Raw genomic sequence first — 13,489 nt, forward strand, 5'->3', positions numbered from 1 at the left:
CCCTCTCTCCCCCCCCTCTCCCCCCCCTCTCCCCCCCCTCTCCTCCCCCTCTCTCTCCCCCCCCTCTCTCCCCCCTCTCTCTCTCCCCCCCTCTCTCTCTCCCCCCCTCTCTCCCCCCCTCTCCTCTCCCCCCTCTCCTCTCCCCCCCTCCTCTCCTCTCCTCCCCTCCTCTCCTCTCCCCCCCCTCTCCTCTCCCCCCCTCTCCTCTCCTCTTCCTCCCCCTTCCCCCCAGTCGCGCTCTCTCTTCCCCCCCGGTCGCTCTCTCTCTTCCCCCCAGTCACGCTCTCTCTTCCCCCCCGGTCGCGCTCTCTCTTCCAACAACAACATGCCCTCAAAAATCCCTCGGCACCGCCGGGCACTTCAGCTAGTTTACACTATATGGATATTAGACAACAGTAATTTGATTTTGAAAATGAGTAAGTCCATGTGGTTTTTAGGAAGTACAGTTTAGCAATTCTCCAAGTCTGGCAGTCAATTTTCAAATATTACATACGTAGAATTACATAGAATATACAGCACAGAAACAGGCCATTCGGCCCAACCAGTATGCTAATAATACCCATCTTTACCTCTCCTCCGCTGCCCATGGTCCCATGACTGTTCCTGTGTTGCCTGACATAAAGTTGTGGATGAACAAGAACATTTTACAGCTCAATATTGGCAAGATCCAAAGCCCTGCTCGAACCCTGTCAAAAACTCAGTACCTTCGCCCCAAACCAATTTCCTCTGTTTGGTCCCTGCTGAAACGTCAGTTTCTTAGCCCCTGATACCATCCCTCTACCTGGATGCCTGACCCAATGTTGGACAATCTCTGTCTCTAGTTTGCCCCTTAGCTGAGCTTCAAACTCCACATCCAGTTCATTGCCAATCCTGCCTACTTCTACCTCTGCAGTGCTGTCTGCCTCTGTCCTGGTTGCCAATGAAAGCCTCATTCTTGCCTTTGTCATCTTTCCAACATCATCCTTGCCAACCTCCTGATCTCCATCTTGCAGAAACTCCAACTCATCCAGAACTGCACCATCCTTATCCTATCCTGCACAAGTCATATTAACCTATTACCCCATCCTTGCTGATCTCCCGTGTCTCCCAGTCACTCAATACATTGACATCAAAATCTTCATCTATCAGACTTGTTGCTCCCTGCTTCTGCAACCCTTCCCAGTTCTAAGTCCTTACTCTCACTCTCATTTACATTAATATAGTGCAGTTAATGCCATGAAACATTCCAATTCTGATCTGCTCTGTGGTTCCACCCAAACCCTCCCAGCAATTGGCAGAACTTTCAGCCATTCGGTCACAGTCTATCCCTAAACACCTCTGCCTTTCTACATTTCTCTTTGCCTTCAAAAGCTGTCTTAAAACCTATTTGATTGCACTTTTGGCATTCTCTCCTAATTTCCCTCCTCCTCTTAACTGAATCTGCATCCCAACTGTGAAGCATCTTGGGGATATTTTGCTACATTAAAGGTGCTATATAAATGCAATTTGCAAATTTAAAGGAATGCATCGATTGTACAAAATCAAAACCGGTATATCTTATCTTTTAGGACCTCCGCACTCCTCATTATTGTGTAAGTGGACTGGAACCTTTTATGGAGTTTGATGTCACAGTGAAACCGTATACTTACTGGGGATCTGCAACAGAGACACAAGTCACCCTCTGTTCTCCAGAAGCTGGTATGGTACCTTAATATTCAGTACCAGGCTGATTCAGCTGGTTGTTGGAACAATTCATTTCATATAAACGACATTTTATTTAACTTCAATAAATTGAAAGTATGTTCCACATATTAACAGGTCTGTAATTTTGGAGAGACACAATACCTACATTACCTTGTAAGGCTTGATGACACAGAGGATAAGTTAACTGTTGCATATGACACTAAACCTGACCCCAGAGAGTGTGGGAGTAGCCCTAGCCTACTTTTATTTTTGTTTTATCTGTCTTCAATCTGCTGATGTATCCTGCAACTTTTAGTTGGCTAAACCGATATGGGTCATGATTAAATTATAAGATGCTGGGGTCTTATTTGGTTCTTCCTTGTAAGACAATTATACAGTGTCAGTAATGATTGTTCTAGAAAGACCTCTGCCAAAGCTGTATTGGGGTGCGGTGGAAATTAGCAACATTTTTTGGGGGGGGGCGAATGATAAATAGAAATTATGAGTTTTATAAGCATGTAATGCACTGTTTTTATAAAAACAGCTAACTCATTCCTTATAAATCTTGACTGCATCAACTAAATATGCAATTGGTTTATAATTTTATTCAGAGAAAATATAAATAAAGACACATCCTGTGGTTTGGTATCTTTCTGTAATTCTGCTTTTTAATGAATATTAGAATTGTTAGAATAATCAGTTTTGCAGATATCATGGAAATTTTAATTATTTTGTTTTTAAATGTAAAGATTATTCAGTATCTAGTTGGTTTAACATGATCTTTTCAGCACCATCTGCTCCTGAAAATCCAAGGGTTTTTGTGAATTTGAGGAAGAACATCCTGGTAGATACAGTGAAGATGGATGTGGAATTTAGGTGGAATGTGCCAGCCCAAACTAATGGCGTTCTCAGGGGTTACACTGTGTATTACACCACGGAAAACTGCTCGGGTACTCTCCAGGGTGCCACACTGATGAATGTGACTGCTGACATCACTACCTTCAAGATTACTGATGCTGACCCAAAGAAAACCTATTGTGTTCAGGTATGTGTAACTGGTCACCCCATCGTATACTCATAATAATATTTCTCTATGGATACTTGGGCATGATCTTGCCAGCCCTGGGAAGGCGGGTATGGAGGTGGGACTGCCGGGAAAATGGCAGAATCTGGGGGCGGGTGCCCATCCCGCCCCCAACCCGCCTCTGTACCATCTTGCCAGGAGGCGGGTAGTCGATCCACGCAAGGAGGCGGGAAGGGGATTACAGCCAGTTAACTGCCTTTAACAGGTAACTAACAGGCAGATAAGAGGATTATCCCCATTTTACCCACACAAGTGCGGGCTTCCCGAAGGCTGCGAACCCCGCCAGGGTCAGCGAGGCGAGCATTGGGTCTGCGAGGGTCGGAGGGGTGCAAAAGTGCGCTGTGAAGGTAAGTGATGGGTGCAAGTGTGGAGAGGTGAGTATGTGAGGTAAGTGGAAAGTGTTAGAAAATGTTTACTTACCTTTGTTTCTTCCTGCAGGCTTCAATCGTTGGGGATGTGGAGAATCTCGCATCTCTGCGGCAGAGATGACAGATGGCTGCTGCATTCTCCAATGCAACAACCATCTAATTTCTGCTAAAGTGATGAGGTCTTGAATTCAACAACTCATCAAACTAACAGAGAATGTCAGTGTTTGACAGCTTCAGAGCTGTCAAACGATTTTGACAGATGAAACGTCATGCGCAGACATTCCTCTGTAACCGACTTCCCCTTAATTGGCCTGCTAAACCTGCTGGGCGGGCTTAACAAGGGTCAATTAAGGGAAAATAGTGTGGATTGGCCAGAAGTGTTGATGGAGGCGGGGACTGAAACCCGACAAGTGGGAGAGTCCCGCCTCCAAAAGCTCCCCATTGGCAAAATCCAGTCCCTTGTTTCTGAAATTAGCTTTCAGTATCTTCTCAATTATCGGTGTCTCCAAAGACTGTTTACATCTTTGGTTCACAGCAAATTGTAACATTGACATTGTTAAACCAGTAGCTTTTTGATGCACACAACTTTAATTTAAGGGTAGAGCTTCCGAGCGGTGAAGTTCATGCAAGTTCAACACACCCGCACTACATTCCTGCATGTGTTACTTTTACACAACCATAACCTGTTTGTATTAAACAGATTAACGCCTGTATAACAATAGCACCCAATCGAATATTTGTAGAAGTTCGTAAAATGTTATTATGTGAACTTTTTGATTGGAAGTTCTATCCTTTAATGCACAAAACCGTCAACAACAACAACAATGGAAGTGGATGGCACAGTGCGTTAGACACTGCTTTTCACTTCTGGATCTAGTTTCAAATTTATCTGTCTGTTGGCCGGCCTATGAAAAATGAGTTTGGGCAGTCTCAGTTTAGTTCCTATTAGGCATAGGCATGCAGTGTAAAATTGTCTGTAATTTGGCACAGAATGGCTTTACTGGGAAATGGCAAAAAACTAACACTTGGGATGCCCTTCTGAAGCTGGAGTTGAGGGATGTTGGGGCAGTGTTCAGGGAGATTTACTTTGCAACTGGCTTTCCTATATACCCGGGAGTGCTTCATGTTGTACCTGGGTGCCTGAAATGCAAAGAGCTTCATTCCTCAGCAGTAGCATCCTCACGTTGATAAAAAAAATAAAATTCTCCTGAATATTTTTTTCTCTATAAAATGAGGTACTTTGAACAAAAAAACCTTCAAGTAACAGAATGATCAATTGGATTTTTTACAACGGCTTTGTATGTCCACCCTGTGTTTTGAATTGCTTTATTTAAATGTAACTTCTTTGTAACATATGTTGTTACTTTTCTAGGTGGAAGGTTTTACAAATGCTGGATCAGGTAGCAGAGCGCATGTTCGAATGGGAAATGCAACAGGTCAGTGAACACATGGGAATAGAAAACACAGTAATTTGATTAATTGTTTAAAACTCTTTGGTATTAATCCTTTGGGTCGAAATCAGGCCAATGGAGCACTTAAATTCAAATTTGAAATAATGGAAATTGCTGAAATCTTAGCGGTAAATTACTTGATTAATGAGTTGAATACTTGACTTGTTTTAAGTTTAAAATGGACCTGCTCAACTTAAGTGTATGTTAAGTGTTTTTGTTGAGAGTCAAAATGTTTTCCCATTCATTACTGCAAGATCCTGTTCTATGAAGTGTATTTTTTCACTTTCACAGTTTATATCAAAGTGATGTACAGTAATTGGCAAAGTTTTTGCAGTATATACTGGGAGATAAAATGAAACACATTATCAATATGCAGCTAACACAGAATCTGCAGACAGAATTGTTTTTCGTCTAAGTATTAGAGCAGAGAAACTCGGGCTGTTGAAATGGCTGTCAAATTTTGTGGGGGGGAGATGGTGAAGAAGAAGGAGAAACGATTGAGCTGGTCTATTAGCTGGTGGGTTTTCACTACCGTAAACACCTTTTTAAAAATATTATCTTAGTTACATTCTGTTGAATGGCCTGAAGTATTGAAGTAAACCATAACTAATAATCCTGCAAACAGTTACAGGCTCAGTGCCATATCTATTGGCCATAAAGGACAAACTGGTCACTCTTTTGGATATGGACACTGGGAAAACCATACAGACAATGCCGGTTTCTGCTGTTACTCACATGGGTTACATAATACAAGCACAGAGGATATATTATTTGACAGAAAACCTGATTATGAGTACAGCTTTGGATGGTAAACACAAAACGCAGGTATGGTTTTCCTGTTCAATATTCTCAGAGTAGGATTTGACTAACATCGTGCATTTCAAGCTACAAAGCCAACTAATTAAAAAAATATACACTTCTTGAATTCTATTGACAGCTTATTGAGAGTATTTTGTGCAGTGCTCCCAAAGGAATGACTGTTGACTGGATCGGGCAAAAACTTTATGTGGTGTTAGATAAACAGGAAGATGCAAACAGTTCAATCTGTGTACTGGATCTCGAATTGCAAGGAACAAAGCTCGAGAAATTAGTGTCCAGCAGCCAAAATATTTACTCAATAGGGATATATCCACAGAAAAGGTATTTATACTGGATCTAAAGAAAGTATATATTTATATGCTAATTGGAATAAATTCTTTTTGGACAGAATAAATAAAACTGTTTCTCTTTTTCCCCCCTCTATCAGCATCCTGTTTTGGACCCAGTCATTGTCTGGAAATATAATTTTAGTGTCCTACAGTTTGCTTGATAGATCACCTAGAACTCTTATTGCCCCTCATTTGGAAATTGATCGCTCTGTTCCTGAAGCAACTGATTGCAACTGCACAGCAGCCAAGCTTCAGTTAGATGGAAACTTAGCTGTTGATGCTACAGGCTCCAAGCCTGAGAGACTTTTTTTCACTACCCATGATCATGAAGTCTGGGTTTCTGATTTGAATGGCTGCATATGCTGGAAGAAAATTAATTCCACAGGAGCTACAGGTATATATCATAACACAATTACTCTTGTATCTGGAAAAAGAAAACCCTAAAAGCCTTTATCACAAAAACAGAAAAGATCTTCACTTCTTCAGGTATATTTTCCTCTAGTTGCTAATGTGAGTGAAAACGTGGTGAAAGTAAAAAAATGCGGATACTCGTTTTATACGCTGAGGGAGAAATTGGGTTTTGGTGCGGAACCGGTGCTAAATCGATGGCGCATTAAAAGTACGCACCCGAGGATAGGCGACCCAAGGCTCCCTCCAAATTGGGTCTCTGGCGTCATCTCCAAAATTTTGGCGAGCTACAGATGCCAATTGGGCGTCCTGATTCCAAAAATAGGTCAGTTCAGATGCAGAATCGGTCCAAAGGTAAGTCCTGGCAGGGGTTGGGCGAGGCGAATGGGAAGGGGCAAGCGCGGGTCAACAGCAATCCTGGTCCTCCTGGCTCCACATCAAGGTAAGTGGAAAATGACCTCTTCTTCGATGGCCTCCAATGGTCCCTGTAATGACCACTGGTTGGGTCACCATAGATCTGGAAAAACTGAGAAGTGCAGGTTCCATGCAATGCTCCGCTCAGTTTTCGTCCAGTTTAGCATCGGGTCCTGAAATGGGCATTATGCCCCCGATTACCATATTCAAGAGGCCGAATGCCTGTTTCAGGCAAGTGTCCTGGACGACTAAAAGTGGTCCGATCCAAAATGGCGGCCCTCGAACTTCAGACGCAGATCCCGGCCTGATTTTTGGTGAGTTTTTCAGTCGTTTTACGCCTGACCAATGAATGAAAGGAGGTTGAATTTTTCACCCTCTGACTTTTTTTGCTCACAGTAGTGGCCATAGGAAAATACACCCACTTATTTCTTACAGCCCACCAGAAGCTTATGAATAAATTTGATTTTATTGCAGGAAATTATGATGACTGAGAAAGAGATTAGTGATCGGAATGGAAAATAAGGTCAATTTTTGGTGCTCAGTAGGATTACAGCTGGGTATGTAGTTCTGGGGCCAGAATGTGCATGAATGGTTTAGTCACAAGTAAACTTAAAAACCCAAAACAGACATGAGAGATTTTAGGTTTATTTTGAACTATCTGTTGTTTTGATATATGCCCTTCAGTATCATTAGTGCAGAAAGGCCAGTGCATTATTAGGGTGAATGGACTCCATGGATGAGGAAACTGTGGTAGCAAATGATACGAGCACCACAGTTCATGTCAGGGCCCCTGGGTTGGGATAGAGGGAAAATTAGCCAGGACTCCCAGTCCTGATTTCTATCTAGTGGTCTGTGCTGGAAAGTGCCTATGTGTGGACATCAGACGAGGCTGTGACAGCCTCAGCAAATAACCTGCCAACAATAGCAAATCATGAATGACCGCTTGCGGAGGTACTAGAGGGCTACGAGCATCTGTGGAACCATAGGTGAAGAAGAAAGAAAATTGGGGATGATGGTGATGGAATAACAGGTCAGACATCTATTGTGTGTAGTGCAAACAAGGGAAAGTCACATTCCAACATAGACCATTTTCAAGCATATAACTTCTCAAAATTACAGTGGCGTGAAGTATCTTGTACCTTGTATTACAAAGGAAAATGTTCACTGGCTAGTTCTTCAAAATGAACCTGGACTATGTGAAACTACTGTGAGAGCAAAGATTTTCTCCAGTCACAAGCTTCATTTTTCGCTTATATTTGTGATGGGGCCATTGATGGATACAGGAAACCTTTCCATTTTATGAACCTCACTTTCAATAAAATTTATATTTGCATGAGAGTAGAGATGATTAAGAGGAGATTTGATCGAGGTGCTCAAAATTATGAGGGATTTTGATAGTGTGAATATGGAGAAACTGTTTCCACTGGCAGGAGGGTCGATAACCAGAGGTCATAGATTTAAAGTAATTGGCTAACAAGGCAGAGAGGGCGATGAGGAGAATTATTTTTACGCAACCAGTTGTTGGCGATCTGGAATGCATTGCCTGAAAGGGTGAGGCAAGCAGATTCAGTGGTAACTTTCAAAAGGGAAGTGGGTATATACTTAAAAAGGAAAACATTTGCAGGGCTATGGAAAAAGAGCAGGGGAATGGGACTAATTGGATAGCTCTTTCAAAGAGCCAGCATAGACACGATGGGCTGAATGGCCTCCTTCTGTGCTGTATGATTCTATGAACATTTTCCACAGATTTTGCTGCAACTTCACTGACGGTGAATTCAAACGCTATTTATTGGATAACTCGAGATGCTGATCAATCAACGGTTTATATGGCTGATAAGTCCTCGGGGAATGTTCTATCTGAATATCAAGATTCATCTCTAGTTGCAGTGGTGGCATTCAGTGAACTGTCACAGCCATACCCAGGTAAAAGGACAGCAGTTAGGAACCTAACCTATAAGTTACTGCATTTTGAAAACACAGGATATGTTGACTGTAATTCTAAAACTTATTCAACTTGTTTAGCTGGCACAGGATTATAAGGGGCATCACAATTCAATGTTATTTCTTACTTATTGCATCTTTGAGCTAAAAGTTTTGCCTTATTTTAGTCCACTTTTTTAAGCCTTTGATACAAGTCCTACAATACGGCAAGTAGCGCCCCGGGCGCTAACTTTGCCAGGGCTCTACTTTTAGCGCCCCGGAAAAATCAGTGCCCTCGTGCTGGAAATTGAGTGGTTGTGCCCCAAGAGGGAAGCGGGGCACTACTGGAAGCACCCCACATCCCTCTTGGGGTGCTGTGAGTCAATATCGTGGCACGTTGCACCGCGGTATTGCAGGCCTTCCTCCCCTTCTTCAAAGGGGAGGGGCCTTGCGCAGCGCGACCTGGGGCACAGCTGGACCCTCGGGGGTCGGAGTGCCGGCAAAAGAGCCCGGCACTCAAGAGAAGTGCCGGGCTCACGGAGCGCAGCCAGCACTCCGCGGATGGGAGGGGGGCGTTCAGGAGCCCGGGGATGGGAGCGCAGGCAGGTGCTGGCAGGCAGCCAGCAACAAAAATGGCTGCTCCGCACCTCGTCTTTAAATAGTGCCTCCCCAGCTGCAGGTAGGACACCTGACCCCATTGGACATAGCGTCCGGCGGTAAGTCGGGGGGTACGCCCAAAGATCGCGGCCGGGGCACGAGTGGGGCGCTGCATACGGCGATGACGTCATTGCCGGCGGTGTAGAGCCGCGGGGCACTACCAGTTAGCGCCGCCGCTAACCTCCCACTGAATTTCGCGGGAGGCATGGGTGGCGCCGCGCCTGGGCGCTAGTTGCTTTGCGCCCCGTTAGTGCCCTGAATACTAAAGTACTTACTCATTTATCTGGTGGAACTGCTTCCCTTTCTGTAATATGATCCAGCTACCTGTGTTTGGAATGCGTCTTGTTTATTTGGAGATTGACTGCAACACCAAATGTGTTGTCACATTTGCAACAGTCCAGTTTTGGCTATGGACGTTCCTTGATGTCGGGGAAGGGTCCTATAGGAACTCATTTTGCATCTAAGCAGAGTTTAAAAAAAAAAAAAAAAAAAAAATTACAGCCATTACAAAATGTTGGTAACGACGCTTTACTCTGAGAAGGAAAATGAAAGTACATTGTGACTAGTATTCCCTGTCTCCAAAGAAATGCCATTTATATTATAGCACTGCTTCTGAAGACGGGGCTACTTCTGGGAGCAGCGTCCTAATGCTGTAAGTGGAATAGCTGTTGTGTAAGTGGAATAGCTGTTGTAAAAGTGACAATCTAAACATCTGTTTTTCTTTTTAGAACCACAGTGTCTAATACCAAAGGCCTATACAAGTGCACCAGAAGTATTAAATAAATCAGATACTAGTCTGATTATTCACATTCCACCTGTGGAGTTCTCATCTGCATGTTCTGAGATTAGCAAGCCCACTCCCACTTACATTTTGCATTATGCAAAGTTCCAGGATAGTGACATCAATGTCAACTGCACCCATGGAATTCAGTGTTATAAAAAGGTAAGTTACTTGGGAAAAACTAATCACATTTTCTTGATCTTTGATGTGTTTTATAAATTTTACCTGACTATAATATAGATGGGATTAAATGAATCATAGAATGGGTTACAGCACAGAAGGAGGCCATTCGGCCCGTCGAGCCCGTGCCAGCTCTCTGCAGGAGCACTTCAGCTAGTCCCACTCCCCAGCCCATTCCCCGTAGCCCTGTAAAAAATTTTCCTTCAGATACTTATCCAATTCCTATTTGAGCCATGATTGAGTCTGCCTCCACCACCCTTTCAGGCAGTGCATTCCCGATCCTAACCACTCGCTGTGTAAAGAAGTTTTCCCTCATGTCGCCTTTGGTTCTTTTGCCAATCACCTTAAATCTGTGTCCTCTGGTTCTCGACCCTTCTGCCAATGGGAACAATTTCTCTCGATCTACTCTGTCTAGACCCATCATGATTTTGAACACCTCGATCAAATCTCCTCTCAATCTTCTCTGCTCCAAGGAGAACAACCCCAGCTTCTCCAGTCTATCCACGCAACTGTGAATCCCAGTCTGAAAGAACAGTGGTGAGATTATTATTGTATGAAAGTTCATGGACTGTTGATCAAGCCACTTCCTGTAACTGATTAACTTCTAACCTTTACAGAAAAGGTAAAATCTTTTGACTTGAATTTTTCTTAAAGAGGAGTCTCCCTATCAGGGTCCCATTTAAGAATTAAACTACAGGTAGACTATCCTTTATCCGAAAACCTCGGGACCAGCCGTGTTTCGGTTTTCGGAAAATTTCGGATTTCAGAAGGTATTTTATAAGACTGGGAAATTTGTCGGGGGTGGGGGTCGGCCGGGGGTCGGCGGGGGGTCGATGTCGGCTCAGGGTCGGGGTGGGGGTCGGCGGGGGGTGGGGGTCGGCGGGGGGTGGGGGTCGGCGGGGGTCGGGGTCGTGCGCACGACTTATGCTGAACAAAAACACTTTCGGTTTTCAGAGGATTTCGGTTTTCGGAAGTGCGGGTAAAGGATACACTATCCCTTATCCGAAAGGGTGGGGGTCGGCGGGGGGGTCGGGGGGGGGGGAGAAAAGAATATCGGACAGGCCGCTGTATTGTTGGGTTCACTCTCCCGGTATACCTCCTTCACAACTGCCCGGCTCGGCCTGCAATCTCCTACCCAGGAGGGAACTCAGTGACCTTCTGCCCTGCTCAGCGTAAGTCGTGCGCCACTCTGGTCATGTCGTGCGCACGACTTACGCTGAATGAAAAAACCTTCGGTTTTTAGAGGGTTTCGGTTTTCGGAAGTTCGGATAAAGGATAGTCTACCTGTATTACAAGTGGTGATCAAGAAACACCAGTTTATTTTGTTTTTTTTTAATATTGCCTAAAGAATGAGCCTTGCTGACATCAGGGATACTGGCTTGGAGTATTAGCTAAATATGTAAAGCAACTAAATTAACATCAGTTGACATAGGCACTAACCCAGTGTGCTTTAGCTGTGTCTAGTATATGTTAATTCGGTTCTGTCATATTTGGGCGTAGTAACTTTTCTGAACTGTACTCATCAGCACACACTATTAAAACAAGAGTGAAAGAGAAATCACAAACAAAGTTGGTCCTAATTCTTTTTAAGCAGGTTGATTTTTCTCCCAAAGCATTCAGATGGTGAGATTCCACCTTTTTAGTGTCGCAGTATTCGGATGTAAGAAAGACTGATTTAGTTCAAGTTATGTTTATTTTTAGTGAAAGTATTTTGTCTGCTGACCATGACTGTTCCCAAAAATGACGATTACAAAAGTTAGCTGACCTTGCGATATTAAGCGCACATATTACATCACTAAACAAAACTAATTTGGATACAAGCTATATTGCTAAACAAAGTTCATTTAAAAAACACATTATGGCAGTACTGTCGTTGGAAGCAATTGTCATACCTTGCCTGGCTCTACTCTTACCTATCCAATCATAGCCAGAGCATCTCTACCATATGCGTTTCTCCCCACTCCCATACCCTCACCAAGGGATACCTCACCGCTTTTTAATGAAATATACTTTTTACATATATTTATAATCTTCTCCATAGTTTCCACATAATTTCAGAGTTTTCTTGTCAGTCCCCTCCTCACCTCTCCTCTGCTAGGGTGCCCTGTGGTCCTCGCGAAGTAGCCATGATTTATTTGTGAACCATGCTGGTGACTATCAACAGATTATTTCTCCATGGTGGCACCGCAGTTCGGCCCATCCTGTCCTTACTCGACATTTTATACTGACACACACCTCGGGGGGTCACTGGATAGCAATCGAGAGCAGGATCCCTTTTGTATTTTCTCTAACCCAGGAGCGCTGAGGGCAATTGTAGCATGCCAACTACCGCACTGATTGGGGGGGGGGGGTTAAACCTGGCCATGTATGGCTCAGCAGCTCATTTGATCAAGTTGCTGAGCTATTGGGTGAGCATATAGGGCTAACTTTATCAAAAGAAAAGTTGTGTAACAGAAATGATCAGAAGATGAGTGATCACTAGGCTAGTATTGGTCACCTCCTAATAGCTGTGCTGAACAGCATAGGCAGAGGGCGGGGGGTATATATCATGCTTAGTTACTATATTGGTTTCAATGGGGCAAAAATAATAATGAAAAATTAAGAATGTGATGTCAAACTCACTCAGTGTTTTAATGGAGTTTTTTTCAGGCACTATTTGAATGTGACATATTCAAAGAATTAGTCTCATTGTTTTCCTATTTTTCTTAATGTTTTCACACTGGTGGATATACAATTAAAAATATAGAATCAGCACAGAAGAAAATGCAGGGAAGGTAGAGAAAAAAATGATACTAGGTCAACTGGAAAAGTCTGATTGTAACCTGGAAAAGCCTGATTGTGACCTGGAAACACCACATTAAAAACGACTTAGTTTTTCTGTGTTTTTTTTATATTTTTCAAACAGGAAGTGCAGACAAACATAATAGAGCTGAAAGGGCTGCAGTCTTACACCAGATACCTCATGCAAGTTTCAGTGAAAACTCATTACGGAGATATGTCAAAGAAACTGGGTCCGCCAGCAGTAAACTGGACATGGTTTGGAGGTGATATTTTATGGGGTGATCGTAATTTATCATATCTATTGTAATGAGATAATCTCCATCGAACTACATTATAATTGCACATATATTGTATATCCATGGTGTTACGTGATCATGTAAAATTATTGCTATGTGATTAGCTCTTTACCATCCTGCTTGCTCCAAAACGGAACTACATTATGTTCCGCATAGAATCAACAAGACTATATAATCTATGAAATGGAATTCCAAGAGAACAATGTTCCCACGCAGCCGGCTGTTCAATGCAAAAACTACGCATGCGTGGTATTTTGAATGGGCTGCGGGGGCAGCGCGCTGCCAAAATCTTTTTACAGGAAGCATTGCAGGAGAACAAGCACATTTTTAGAACAAAAT

At 43.3% G+C, this 13,489-nt stretch overlaps 1 protein-coding gene across 1 annotated transcript in view; it reads left to right on the plus strand.

The window, feature by feature from the left end:
- Window positions 1–13,489, plus strand: part of LOC147107743 (proto-oncogene tyrosine-protein kinase ROS-like) — a 281,208-nt gene that overhangs the window by 79,698 nt on the left and 188,021 nt on the right. The window contains exons 21-29 of the mRNA XM_086007024.1: window positions 1,548–1,677; window positions 2,451–2,707; window positions 4,487–4,550; window positions 5,191–5,390; window positions 5,503–5,705; window positions 5,812–6,107; window positions 8,282–8,458; window positions 9,841–10,055; window positions 12,979–13,117. Coding sequence (XP_085863150.1) covers window positions 1,548–1,677; window positions 2,451–2,707; window positions 4,487–4,550; window positions 5,191–5,390; window positions 5,503–5,705; window positions 5,812–6,107; window positions 8,282–8,458; window positions 9,841–10,055; window positions 12,979–13,117 — 1,681 coding nt within the window. The remainder of the gene's footprint in view (window positions 1–1,547; window positions 1,678–2,450; window positions 2,708–4,486; window positions 4,551–5,190; window positions 5,391–5,502; window positions 5,706–5,811; window positions 6,108–8,281; window positions 8,459–9,840; window positions 10,056–12,978; window positions 13,118–13,489) is intronic.

Source organism: Somniosus microcephalus, chromosome 14 (assembly GCF_052327205.1).
Source record: "Somniosus microcephalus isolate GS21.2 chromosome 14, FLI_Smic_1.0, whole genome shotgun sequence".
Taxonomy (NCBI): domain Eukaryota; kingdom Metazoa; phylum Chordata; class Chondrichthyes; order Squaliformes; family Somniosidae; genus Somniosus; species Somniosus microcephalus.